Source organism: Platalea leucorodia (assembly GCF_965183815.1).
Source record: "Platalea leucorodia genome assembly, chromosome: 12".
Taxonomy (NCBI): Eukaryota; Metazoa; Chordata; class Aves; order Pelecaniformes; family Threskiornithidae; genus Platalea; species Platalea leucorodia.
The window spans coordinates 15,471,308-15,485,221 of record NC_138834.1 but is presented as its reverse complement, the minus strand read 5'-3'; the positions used below and the strand labels follow the sequence as shown (position 1 = coordinate 15,485,221).

Here is a 13,914-nt window from a genome sequence, read left to right as displayed (position 1 = left end):
ACCGTGAGAGCAGAGCGGCCCCCGAGTGGCGGCCCCCGAGTGGCGGCCCCCGAGTGGCGGCCCCCGAGTGGCGGCCCCCGAGTGGCGGCCCCCGAGTGGCGGCCCCCGGCAGCCGCGGCCTGGCGCAGCTCAAGCCCCGCTGGGGCCGCGGGGGCCCCGGCCGAGCGAGGACGGCCCCCCCCGGCCCGGCCCGGCCCTGCTGCGGCCCCGGCCCCCTCCGCGGCGGGCAGGCCGGGCGGGCCGCCGACTCGACGGTTAAAACCGTTAACGGCCCGCCCCGCCCGGGGGAGCGACGCACAGCTGACGTCCCCAGGGGCCTCAGCCGCGCCTCTAGGGAGGCCGCGCCTCGTCACGACTGCTCTTCCGCCAGCCCGCCCTCGGGATTGGCCGAGCCGGGGGCGCCTGCCGCGCGTCATCGGAAGCGATGGTCGCCGGGATACGCCGCGGGCTCCGTTCAAACCTGGATGGCGGTAAAGCGGGGCGGCAGGTGGGGGGGGCGGCGCGGGGGCCGGGGGCCGTGGGGTGGCTGGGGGCCGGGGGGTGGCCGTGGGCCGTGGGGTGGCCGTGGGGTGGCTGTGGGCCGGGGGGTGGCTGGGGGCCGTGGGGTGGCCGGGGGGTGGCCGTGGGCCGTGGGGTGGCCGTGGGGTGGCTGTGGGCCGGGGGGTGGCTGGGGGCCGGAGCGGCGGCGGGAGCGCGGGCTCCTGCGTCGCGGGCAGCGGCCCCGCGGGGCGCAGACGCCGCCGTCTGAGGGCTCCGCGCCGTCGGGGTTTGTTTCCCGTCTGTGCCTTTCCCTCTCCCCGCCTTGCCCAGAAAACACAGTCGTTGCTGTTAGGCTCCGGATGCGCTCAAACCTGCTAGCTTTAATAACTTTTGTCTCCAAAGACATAGAAACGTTGCTTAAATTATACCCCCTTCTCCCCCCTTTTTTATTGCCTCTGCTTGAAAGTCCTGGTTCTCTTTTTCAGGTGATCTTTTCTACAAAATAATCTGTAAAGATGTTGAAGTTTAAATGCGGCGCCCGAAATCCGGTAGAGGCAGGACCGATGGAGCCCATCACCAGCCGAATTTCTCGGCTAAATCTGCTCTTTCAGGTAAAGAGCATCTGGCATGGGATTACCGATCTCGGGTTTGTCTGTGTCCATACCCGGCGTATCAAAATGCAGTTTTGCTTGTTCGTGTGGACACGCAAAGCGTGCTTGTGTGGTTCCTTGGAGGAAGGGGTAGAAGGGGATAAGTTGTTGAAGTTCAAAGCGGGAATCTAGTTTGCACAAAGTCCAGCGGATAGTAGCTGGTCTTACGTTTATGTGCATCTGTTAATGTTTTAGCCGGAGTGGATTTTCCCACATAAAGAAGGAATGTTGCATTCAGTGTCCTGTAATCTGCAGTTTTTTCATGGGTGATGTAGCTGGGGGTGTGCCATGGGATGGATTTACCTAACCAGCTGCTGTTTGCTTATCTGAGGTTCAGCAGCTTTTCCTCCTAGAACTAATATTGGTACTGATTGCTTAAACTATTTGTACCATGAAAAAACCCACATGGTACAATGTCAAGAAAAAAGCTAGTCAGATCAGAGTCATCAGTAGGATGTAGATAGTTTCAAGAAAGCTGTGATTTGAACTTTAACAATCCTTAAAAGATTGCTTTGTCGAAAAGTAAAATACCTGTAACAACTATTACAGATAGATATAATGAGTTGATATATTTACCTCACACCTCTGCATCGTTTGTCTAATTTCTGAAGTAGTGATTTTTAAATGGATAATATATAATCTGCTCTATACATATGTTATTGATTTGAGGGTTTTCATTGTTGTCTGAGACTCCATCTGCTGTTGCTTTTTTTTTTTTCCAGGGGAAGCCACTCTTTGTGACTCAACAGCAGATGTCTCCTCTCTCCCGGGAAGGCATCCTTGATTCTTTATTCGTTCTTTTTGAAGAATGCAGAAACCCCGCTTTAATGAAAATTAAACACGTTGGCAACTTTGTCAAGAAGTGTAAGTTTGTTGAGACTAATTTTCAGGTTTTGTTTTATAAGGTAGTGCTTAAGGATCTGAATGTTTAAATAATGCTTTAGTTGCTTTGATTCAGTAATGATTGTAAGCCAGGACTTTGAGCATCAGACTTTTTGTGGACAGACTCAGCATTGCAAAGGGGACCTTGGCAATCTTAGTGGGGCTTTGTTCAGGTCCAAAAAGGTCAAATGCAAAGGCTTTTGAAGTGCTGTGACTCGGATGTGCACCTTCTTAGCCTGTACTATATTTATAGTTGAGGAGGCACTTTAAAAGTGCCTGAGTACTGCATATAGCAAAGCTCCAAGTCCGCACAATAGGATGTCAGAAGTTGAGAGCAGGACAGTAACTATGAGGGGGAAAAAAAAAATCTAGAAAGGAACTTGGTAATACTTGGCTCTTCCAGCTTGAAGAAATCTTTTGGATTCCACGTGCTATCCAAATTTTGCATGTGTAACTTGTAAATAGTAATTCTGTGCTTCAGAAATATGATTTCTGACAGAGTAAGTATTTTACTGATGATGTGCTCAGATTCTTTGTGGGGGGAAAAAAGGGTTCATGATTTTTTCTGTTAAGATATACTAGAAAGACGTTTGGTTAAAAGTAACTTCTCATGCCCCCTATGATAGTTCCACCCAACGGTTTCTGGATATTATTAGCAGAGAGTCATTTTCTGCTCGTCTGAAGAATTTTTAGAACAATGTGCAGAGAACAATTGATTATCACAGTGCGTGCTGGTTGAAACTAGTCAATGGAAAACTTGAACGGAACATCTGAAATGTCAGGCCTACGGTTATTTGTTAGACAATAGACTGGTGCCTCCCACAGGTAGAGGAGGAAACCCTGCCACTTGACTTGTAGAACTCGGCTGGGTAAAGCCCTCGTATTTAGAGGATGCGCTTTGTATTGGTATAGGATGGTTGGAAAGAAATTAGAAACAAAAGAGGCTATCAGGCTCTGATGTTATGAATGGGACAGAATTATGGTTGCTATGGGAACCGTCTTAACATTTCCTGATTCCTTTGTAGGTACCATATTTCAGTCTTAACTATGCATTAACACAGTCTTTTTCTAGTTCTTATGCATACTGTTTTTTTTAAGAAGCATATTCTGGAATGATTTAACATTTCTTGAGAGTCTGGAACTAAATGTTTTTTTTGTTTTATTCCCCATTTATGATGTTGTGTTCGTTATGAAATGCCAGTTGGCTAATGTAAAAATAAGTGTTTTATTTTTATAGATGCAGAGACTATAGCTGAATTAAGGGAACTGCAACCCAGCCTGAAGGATTTTGAAGTAAAGAGTGTGGTTGGCTGTGGTCACTTTGCAGATGTAAAAGTAGTAAGAGAGAAAGTTACCGGTGATGTATATGCCATGAAGGTGATGAGCAAGGAGTCCTTGTTGGCGCAGGAGCATGTACGTATATTTCTCCGTTATGACAGTAGAACGATAAATTACAATTTATCAAACATTTCCCTTTTGTCACTACTATAGAATTAAGATAAAAACATATCTCGAGAAGGATCATCCTACGTTTCAGTGAAGTAATATATTTGTGTGTAGTTTTGCTGTGTTTAAAAGCCATTGTCATAGACCATGAATCTGTTGGGTGAGGTGCCATCCAAACCAAAAAATGGCCCTTGTCTCAAAGAGCTTACCACCTAATTGCAAGACAGCTAAAAACAGATTAAGAAAATACTGGATCACTATTGATCAGCTTGATGATGGCTTGAATTTTCAGGCAATCTAGTCATTAAGGTTTTTTTTATTTTAAAGAGCGACATAGAATGTCAAGAGTGGGTGTGAAGGCAAACTGTGGTGACTGGATTTTTATGGAGAGCCTCTCACTAGCTTGAGAAATGTGTTACTTGAAACTTAAAAAAGGGATAATGGAGGTTGTTATCATCGTTTGGTGAGAAACAGAAGTTAATCTTTCACTGACATGAGATGACAAGTAGGACAGAGATACTCCATGAAAGACCTTGTGAATTTATACAGCGATACCTCCATCAGTTGTTCCCAATATTTGGTGCAGTCAGGTTGCTCCTGGGATCCCTTAGCATTGTTTGTGGCTGTCAGAAATGAAGATAAACTGAAATTACTCTTGCTGTGGTACAGGTTGACAAGAAAGCAAGGTACGATCCTACCCTCGATATGATACTTGCTCAGTCTTGTTGCGTGTGGGTCAGTGAAAGTAGGGAATGGTGATCTAAATGAACTGGCAGTATCTCTGTAATAAAATTAATTCCTCGTTGTCTGGCTGCGCATCTAAGTAATTAAATAGTCGCTAGAGGATGATTTCAAGAAAGCCTTGTAGTTTAATACCTTACAATGAATTTATTACTGAATTAGCTGTAAGATGCTACCCCATAATTGTTCTAGCTTCTTTTTTGCCTGTCTGATTCTTTTGAGATTAGTTTTATTTTATTAGGGCCAGTCCAAATGAGGTCAACCAAGATTGCACTCCAGACTGGTAGATGCTTCACCAGCTTGAAAGGGGAGCAGGCCTTTGCTGCAGCGACTATTCAGTTGAAAGCAAGCTAGACAACAGAAGGTGGGAGGGGAATGGAAAATGCAAAGGAGTAAAATTACTTTTCTAAATGTGCACGTCACAAGGAAATAGCATTTAATATTTTCTGTGTCATTTTTTTGTGTCGTGTGCCTTTGGCACAGACTCAAATCGTTCTAAAGCTAGGGGATTCTAATGTATTCTAACACATTTTCATCATGATATAACCGAACACTTCCTTTTTTCGTAGGTGTCATTTTTTGAGGAAGAACGCAGTGTATTATCTCAGAGCACCAGTCCATGGATTCCGCAGTTACAATATGCATTTCAAGACAGGAAAAATCTCTACTTGGTAATGCCTTGTCTTTGTTTCTTTTCTCCTCTGTTGAACACTATTGCCATTGTTACGCTGAAGAACAGTGTGATGGTTGAAATGTGCTCATCTTCTGTAAATTTTCCTGCGTTACGTGCAACTGTTTGATATGTGTCCGGTGTCTTATGGAGGAGTGGAATGGAATGTGCGTTGTATATATGGACTATATCTGTTCCTTTAAAATTTTATGTAGGTGATGGAGTATCAGCCTGGAGGGGACTTACTGTCGCTCTTAAACCGCTATGAGGACCAACTAGATGAGAATATGGTGCAGTTTTACCTTGCAGAGTTGGTTTTAGCCATTCACAGTGTCCATCAGATGGGTTACGTACACCGGTAGGTAAAGATTGCTTTGCATGGCACAGAATATTTGATCAGTATCATTCCAGAAAAAGTGTTCTGGAATGATACATTCCTGATTTTTTTTTTTGTATTTTGTCCTCTTTCAGGACAGTATTTCACATGCTGTATCAGAAGGGAAAATTGGAAAATTAATCAGACTCCAACTATAATTGTAGCTAAAGGCATTAACTTTGATGTAAAGTTCAAACTAATATCAAGAAAGGATTGTTACATATATTTTCTGGAGGCTTAGTAAAAAGAAGCCTTAATGTTGCACTGTAAATAATTAAAATCTTTTCCAGAGATTGTTGCTTTTAGCACCAGGTAGTGTGGGAAATTAGCGTAATTGTTAAAACTTGTTGCGTGCTGATTGGTGAACAGGGCAGTATAGGATGTTGGAGTAGTTAAATATCAGAGAGCTTTCTAAAGATCCTATCAAGGCTTGAAGGCTGTTACTGTATGCATCTTCAAATCATGTTGGTGTTTAATAAGCGTAGTCCGTTCTGAGGCTTTGGAAATGTTAGGAAGTGTTTTATGTTCCAAGCAGCTGTAGTGGCTGCACTTAGAGCATTGGCTGTGGCTTTCTAATGCAAGGTCGCTGCCTGGGTTTGAAAGATGTGCAGAACGAGCTGTGAGGAAATTTGGGAAGAAAGCTACGTAATACTTCACTGTAACTCAGTTACAGGGTAGTCAAGGTGTGAAAGCACCTTCTCTTTCCCTCTTCTGTCAATACTTATTAACTTTGCATGGAATAAGGGGAACTTTACTACTTTCCTATTTGCTTGGAAACAGAACGACAGTTGGAAAAGACTCCCACTTGTTAAGGTTTTATGCAACTGAGCACACAGTTGAGCGTGGCTGAAAAGGGATAGCCTGTTATCGAGATATGACAGTGGGGAATGGTGTGGAAAGGTGCCGATTGCTTTCTTGTTCCTTACAGAGATATCAAACCAGAGAATGTTCTTATTGACCGAACAGGACACATTAAACTGGTGGACTTTGGGTCAGCTGCCAAAATGACAGTGAACAAAACGGTAATAACGTGGATTTAAAATGACTAGTTTGGATAGTCCAGTCAAAAAGGGAAAAGTGACTTTATATCTGTTCCTTCATTACTCCTTTGTTCTGCCTTTCTTGTCCAATATGGAATCTATTCGCAGTGATATTTTTCTATTTATGAATGGCTTTTCAAATAGGAGCTCGAGTAGCTTTTGCAGCTCTCAGTAGATGTGTATTTGCTTATTAAAATTTTAATACACGAGAAAGGTAAAGGCAAGTCTACTTTCTCGTGGTGCTGTACTGCAATACAAAATCAAACTTCTAGAGATTCTTACAACTGTTCAATGCTGTGTTTAAAGAAGGACATGGATTTATGATTGTTCATAATTGGGCTGAAAATTGTGTGTGTTGTGACCGAGGTGGCACAGTTTTGAAGACCGGGGAGCTCTTGATTGTAATGAGTCCCGTTCCAGTGTTCTGGTCTTTACTCACCAGAAAGCACTATATTGAAAGCTGTGAATCGGTTGAGGTATTTTTATAAGTTGCTTGTAAATTTAGGTAACTGCATACAATTTCAAGTGATAATTTGGAATTAAAATATATCTGAGCGAGAATATGAAGTTCTGTACCAGATTCCTGTCTTGTTTTACAATTTTGATTTTTTCATAGCATTTTCTTAGTATTGTGAGTCTTAATATTCCGTTTTCCCCGTTCTTCCCTTTTCCGTGCTTCTCTGCATTGCGTTTTTCTTTTAAATTTTTTCTTCGCGTTATCTTTTCAGTCATCTTCAGGTTTTTGTGTTAGTCTGCCTGCTGTTTTGTTTCATTCTTTATGCCACTCGGTGCAAAAATGATTGCAGTTTTGGCTCCTGAATTACTCTTTCTAAGCACTCCTGAAATTCAAATACTAGTACTCTGCTGATCATGAACACAAAGTAAAAAAAGTAGGGATGACACAATGCAATGAGGGCAGGGAATATTTATGGCTAAATTTGACTAGTTTTGAAATTTAGACAGAAAAAAAAAAGAGATATGTTTTATTACCAAGGTCACAATGAACAGAAAGTGCTGTAATTTCACTTGGTATATCTTCGCTTCTAGGTAAACGCTAAGCTCCCTGTTGGCACACCTGACTACATGGCACCAGAAATGCTGACGGGCTTGAACGGGGATGGCAAAGCTTCTTATGGTCCAGAATGTGACTGGTGGTCCCTAGGAGTCATTGCGTATGAAATGATTTATGGAAGGTCTCCGTTCGCTGAGGGGACTTCAGCAAAAACTTTCAATAACATCATGAACTTCCAGGTAGAGAGAACTCCTTCCATGTTCTTGGGTGAAAAGGCTGTATCTGAAGATCATGTTGTTACAGTCGAAAAAAGCAGCTTATGGCTGTCTCTTACTTTGTCATGTTCGTAAAATACTTAGCATGTATGCTTTATGTTGGTTTTATATGTCTCTGTATTGTAGATATCGAGTTATTTTTTGTAACAGGTGTTTAAAAATAACCGTCTGCAATGCCTGAATTAAAAAAGATTTAGCTGTCCATCTTAGGCAACTATAATTGCAGCATCTCCAAAATAATCTCGTAAAGGGATTGAAAGGATGAATTGTGGATTGATAAAGTTCCTGAACCTTACTAAGTGTTTCTGGATAGTAAAGACAAGGGCTAGCTATGAAGGGCTGCAGAAGGGCTTGAGGATATTGCGCGTCTGCATGATTAAAACATCATGTGAAATTCAGCGTAAATAGATTTAAACTAATGCATATGAAGGGAAAAGTATCCCAATTTTACCCAGTGGTAGGCTCAAGAACAGTATCTCGATGTTATAATCTATGCGAATGTTAGTTTAGTTCTTAGTAACAGTCCAAAAAGCAGCTGATAGAATGGTAGGAGGTAGTAGGAAAGGAAAAAAAAAAATCATGTGTAGCTGGGAGGAAGTGAACAAAGAATGGTTGCCTGTTATCTCTTCTACTATGGGAATTAGGAGCATCCCATGAAAGTAGCCAGCAGTAACTGCGTTACAAACAAAACCGGATACTTCATATAGCCCGTTCTCATGCTGGGGAGCTCTTTGCTGTAAGTCTGCAGCTACTGGATGTTTATATGGCTTCAAGGAGTGACTAGAAGAATCCATGGAGATCGGGCAAATACAAAGACATCATCCACGGTTCAGAAAATCCTAAGCCACAAATCCTTGGGTGTTTGGGAGAGTTTTCTGGGGAAGTGTCTTGTTTTACTCTTCCATTTGTGGACACCATTGGCCATTGTTCAGCATAAGATGGTGATCTGGGTCTGCCATTTGTCTGATTGGCTATGGTTGTTCCTGTGTTTTTATCTTTACTGCAGCAAATGCATATCAAAGCCTGTTTGGGAAAAAGGCACAATACTTTTATTTGTACGCTGTAAATATTTATCCTTCGTGCCTTACATATCTCAGAATAATGAACCTTAATCTTACTGTTCTGGGACTGCTTTCCTACTGAGCAGAAATCCTTTTCTTTCTAATGCAGAGATTTCTGAAGTTCCCAGAGGATGTGAAAGTTAGTAGTGAATTTCTTGATCTGATCCAGAGCCTGCTTTGTGGGCAGAAGGAAAGGCTGGGTTATGAGGGACTCTGCTGCCATCCATTTTTTTCTAAAATCGACTGGAATAATATCCGTAACTGTAAGTAGAATAATACTGCATTTATAAACAATTTCCATTTCTTTGGGCAACATGGAAGTTTGTACAATGCGAGTATTTAATTGTGTTTGATCTGAATAATTATTCATAATGAGACAGGATTGTGTCCTGGAGCAGGTGTTTTTAACAAAACAATTCATTTTGGCTTTTGGATAGGATATGTTAACATCGCTCAGGTGAAAATTGTAAAGTAAGATGAAGCTTGATACAGTTCTATATGAATTTCTGATGCAATTACTGTATTATTGCAGGCACTAGACTGGAAAATCAAAATGGTCCTTTCCATGTCTTTCCTCAGATTAAAATGCATCAGGATGTTCTTTCAGGCCTTCTCCACCTCAGTTTGCTTAATTTTGGCTTAATCTTATTATTTTTTGTTGTATCTTCAGATTTCTCTCTACCATTGCTTGTGATCAGCTTCATTTAAGTTTGTTTGTTTGTTTTTTTAGCTCCTGTAGGTGATAAAATGTCAGTGGTCATAGGGGCACTGGAGTTTTTCTTCAAAGTTAATGTGGCTAATATATGATTAATTTTTTGTCCAAAAATCTGTTCATTCCACTAGGAATGAAATAAAATCAGCGAAACAGATAATTTTCTATGCAGAAAATTGTTTATAATACTACGGAAGCGATGGAATTTAGTATTTGGAAGTACTGAGGCATCAGCTCCATGGCAAAAGCAAATATTTCACAGACCATCAATGATCTATGTATGAGTGCCTGACTTGTGTTGGATAGTATTTTAAATTATTTGGACTGTAAGATTATCTGGGGAAGGAAGATGTCTGCCTTATATTCTTTATCAAATATGCTGTAAGAGAAACAATTGTGCTCCATTTTCCATGATAAATTGCTAAGCCAGTGCTGCTACTTTTGATGACTATCTCAGCACTTCAGCTGTCAGCTCCACAGAATGTTTACTCGCTTTTCTGTTGATTCATTAATTTTGAACTTGTGGAGCTGCTGTTCTGTTAAATTCCATTGTTTCTGCCCTTTGAGAGCCATTGAGCCTTGAGTCTTTTTCGTCATTCTCGGCGTACGTTTCCCAGACTTCAGCTCACTCTGCCTTCTTTCCCCAGAACCCTGCCTAAGCCACCAGTTTCTGTTTCTGAAATTTTTGTATTGCATTTGTATCCTGTTACCTCAGATCTGGAAAAAAATGGCATGTGAGCGTAAGTTCTGGTGTTTCCTTGGCAATTGTCTGTCCAGCATTCACACAACCGCACCAGTTAATTGAGTGTTTTGCCATTTCGTGTGACAACGGTGATGCTGATGGAGAGGCTGGTAGGCAGCATCATTATAACATTGAAGTAATCATTCGGGATTTTAAAAATCCCATTTCTGTCTGCAGCTGGCCAGTGGATTGCATCATTCCCTGTAATATCCGGACCTACCTACTGTGAAGATTCATGCAGTTTTGACCCCTGACTTCGTTGTTATGTCTCATACTTCCTAACCCCCCCCTGTAACTAGCACAAAACACAGCAGTCGTCTTGCTTTTAGTAGCAGATTCAACGTATCACCTATTGCTTTGCTCTCGGCAGTGGTTCTCCTTTTGCTGATTTATTCAGGGCAGTGTCGCTGTCATTCTGTTCAAAACCCTTGTCGGGTTTGACCTGGGCTATCTAAAAGCTAAAAGTTTCTTTCTTATCTTGGCCTCTGCTGACAGGGGTGTTTAACTGGAGCAATGGCAGCCTGAGAAAATTAGGAAATAGAGAGTGCTGGAAGAGGTCACAGGATTTAGATTTAGATTAAAGTATCTCACTCCCTCAAGTTAATCTGGTCAAAGATTTTGGGGGTGTGGAACGTTGGACTCGATGATCTGAAAGGTCTTTTCCAACCTAAATGATTCTATGATTGTTAACTAAATTCTGTGTCAGTGCAGTCAGACTTTCTTCTAGTCTATCAAAGCAATGATGTTATTTCTATTTCAGACTGAGAAAGGTAGGGAAAAAATTGGTACCATTGCCTTGCAGGTATTAAAATTATCATGCTGGGAGCTCCAGAATAATCATTCTTCATGCACTGATTTTGGTTAAGAATGTGTCATTATGGGGTTTTTCAGTGTTACATTTTGTTGTTATGGTAACCTATGAACCACTTCACTTTTCAACCTATGAAACCCCTTCCCAAAAGGCAGTCGCCTCTAAAAAAGCTCCCAACTTCCTTGGGCTCAAGTGGTATGTGTCTGTAGAAGCAGCTCTTCAGTTACAGAAACAGAATCCAACCACTAAACCTAAGGTCGGGTTTAACTGAATCTGTCTCAGCAGGTAATTTTCCCCTTCCTTGGAGTATTGTACTGAAACATATGTATAGATTTTGCTCTCTGTATTTGTTGATTTCTGCTATTTAATGACTTCTAAAGCTTCTAAAATAAAAAAAAATAATCTCAGAACCAGACACTATCACATCCCCCCCGCCAAACAAAAGAAAACAAAACTTTTGAAGGAATGTGTTGATTTACTTGACAGAATTTTTTGCAAATAGTTTGGAATTTATTTACCTAGAATAAACATATTTCTATCTGTGTTTCAGCTAAACAATCAGGATTTTAACTAGAAAGTTGATAACAGAACAATTTGAGTACTTGATAAGTACCTAAAATCAGGGGTAGAGAATGGGGGATGACACACTTGAGTTATTGGCAGCAAGGCTGCATTCTATATAATTTGGGAATTTTGTTAATCACCTTTTGTTATTTGAAATCCGTAAATTACATCAGTTGTTTAATTTGGAATCAAAAATCTGCCTGCTGAAGGCTAGCTGAGAGATGGTCAGAAGACTTTTATTGCATCTAAGCGATATACATGTATAGCATGCAGTACCTTTCATTTTAAGAATGGTTTTGTAACTGCAGTCCAAGAAGTCTTGAAAATGGAATGGCATGTTTGGACTTGCATGAGGAAACGATATATGTGAGAAGAAAAGACTTAATGTCTTGTGCAAACAGAAGAACTCGAGAAAGTGTTGAAGACTGATTTTTTAGGCTGTCTTCTGCTATTACACAGGCAGGAACCCAAATCTCGTTGTTCATAAGTCCAAGACTCTTTCTTATGAACCCAGAGTTTGTCGTTCAGTCCGTTAACAGGTAAACGTTGTGATGTTTCATTTAAACGCTTGCCTTCAGAAAAATGTGTTGACTTGTTTCTCTAAGTGGGGATCACTTTCATGTCAGCTTGAAGATCGCTTTTATTGACAGAAACGTATGTGTTGGATCATTGTCTTGACAGAACAGAGAAGATGTTAAGGTAATGTTGTATAGATTGGTTAGAACTAGTATAATGCCTATTTTTTTAAGTGGTCTTAGAGAAAACATCCTTAAATTACATCACTTGGACTTTCTATTTTCTATTTTCTATTTTTCTTCCACACCACTTTACTCAAATAGGCCTCTTAAAGCCTGAGGAAGAGTAATGCCTAACCTACTTAAAAAGGCCGTGTGGATGCTTTTCCTCAGAACGCATATATAGATCACCTTGTAGATCAAGAGAAGGCACGTTTTTATTCTTAAGAAATGTTCTGTATTTCCTTTAAATTTCCTATTTCAGTTAAGTCTTTCGGTGTCCCAGGGGAAATGCAGTATCTCTTTTCTGAATTTGCCTGAAAATATTTTGAAAGGATGGAAAGACCCGATTAAGGCAATGTTCCTTCAACTACTCAGAAAGACACACACTAGTGCAGAGTTTAAAAAAAAAAAAGCTTCTTTCCATAAGAGACATTTATCTAATCTTCATGATAAACTGGTTAAAGGACTGCAGTGTATGTGTGGTGGTTTTGGTTTTTGCTTTTTTTCTTTTTTCTTTTTTTTTTTTTTTTTTAAACTTAGCAACCTACAACACCCCCTTTTCCTCTGAAAGTCATTCTTTGGAACAGATGGAAGAGGGCTACATCCTTCCACAAGTGGGGAGGTATCTAGGCAAGCAATTTGCTTTTTTAAAACATGCAGTTCTCTACCAGATACTTTAAATGGTAAACAGAACATGTACGTTCGTGTGTAACATATCGGAGACAAAAAGAGGTCTTTATAGCAGTTTGTACAAGTAGAAGCATCGGGTTTACTGTCTTTTTGAGTAATAGTTTTGCCTCCCTTTTAGGTGAGCCTGAAAAAAGTGCAGATTTTTCACCTTGTCAGATGCAATGGCATGGTTTTAACATTTAGTTCTCAGAGGCTTATCTTCACCTCTACTAAAGGATTTTTCCCTTTAAAGAAGCAACTGATAAGCATATCAATGTATTTGCATTCACCAATCTTCTTCTGAAAATACTATAGTTGTGTGACAGTCCTCTGATTTTAAGCCAGAAATAATAATTTAACTGGAGATTATGTCATCATGTGACCCACGCTCGAGAACAAAATGGCTCGTCTGTTTTAGCTTGTTTTTACAAGACTGCTCCGTTCATTCTGTAGATATTTTGGACATTAGACAGAGGATTCCTTAGTTTTAGGAATAAAAGACTACGAAGAAGCTACCAATTAATTAACAAAATCAAACAGAGTGTGTCTAGCTTTTTTTTTTTTCTTAGAGCTATTCCCTCTTACTCCTAAGTGAGTTTTCCTCCAGTGTCCTGAAACTTCTTCAGAAGTTCTGCTTCTCATTTTCAGTCACCGTTGACAGTTCAGAACTGCTTAACCTCTAGAGGTGTTTTTATTGAATGGCTCTTCTTTCTAAGTTTTTTTTCAGTTGCTACTATCTCTTGATGCAAGTATTGTAACAAGGTTGTACTGCAGCGTTGCAGGGTTTTTGGGCTGGTAGTCATGGATTTTCAGGGAATGCAAAACAGAGGGCAAATGACTTTTTCATTATTTTTTAATGTAGTGTTCACAATTTCTCTTCGTCGTTCACATCTTTTATTAAACATTATAGGAAGCTGTAGTGTAAAACATTGTGCTCTTGAAGCTAGTTTCCCACCAGCCCCAAAGGTTTGCTCTGTCTCACATTCAGTTTTATCTTTTTGCATCCACTGTTCCCCTATTGAGTGCTTTTCATCTTTTTATGTGCA

General features: G+C 40.8%; 1 protein-coding gene across 1 annotated transcript in view; it reads left to right on the top strand.

The window, feature by feature from the left end:
* The first annotated feature begins 351 nt into the window (after positions 1-351).
* Positions 352-13,914, top strand: part of CIT (citron rho-interacting serine/threonine kinase) — a 70,147-nt gene continuing 56,584 nt past the window's right edge. The window contains exons 1-9 of the mRNA XM_082325156.1: positions 352-470; positions 966-1,091; positions 1,853-1,994; positions 3,250-3,425; positions 4,769-4,870; positions 5,085-5,227; positions 6,174-6,267; positions 7,333-7,536; positions 8,743-8,896. Coding sequence (XP_082181282.1) covers positions 996-1,091; positions 1,853-1,994; positions 3,250-3,425; positions 4,769-4,870; positions 5,085-5,227; positions 6,174-6,267; positions 7,333-7,536; positions 8,743-8,896 — 1,111 coding nt within the window. The 5' untranslated portion in view covers positions 352-470; positions 966-995. The remainder of the gene's footprint in view (positions 471-965; positions 1,092-1,852; positions 1,995-3,249; positions 3,426-4,768; positions 4,871-5,084; positions 5,228-6,173; positions 6,268-7,332; positions 7,537-8,742; positions 8,897-13,914) is intronic.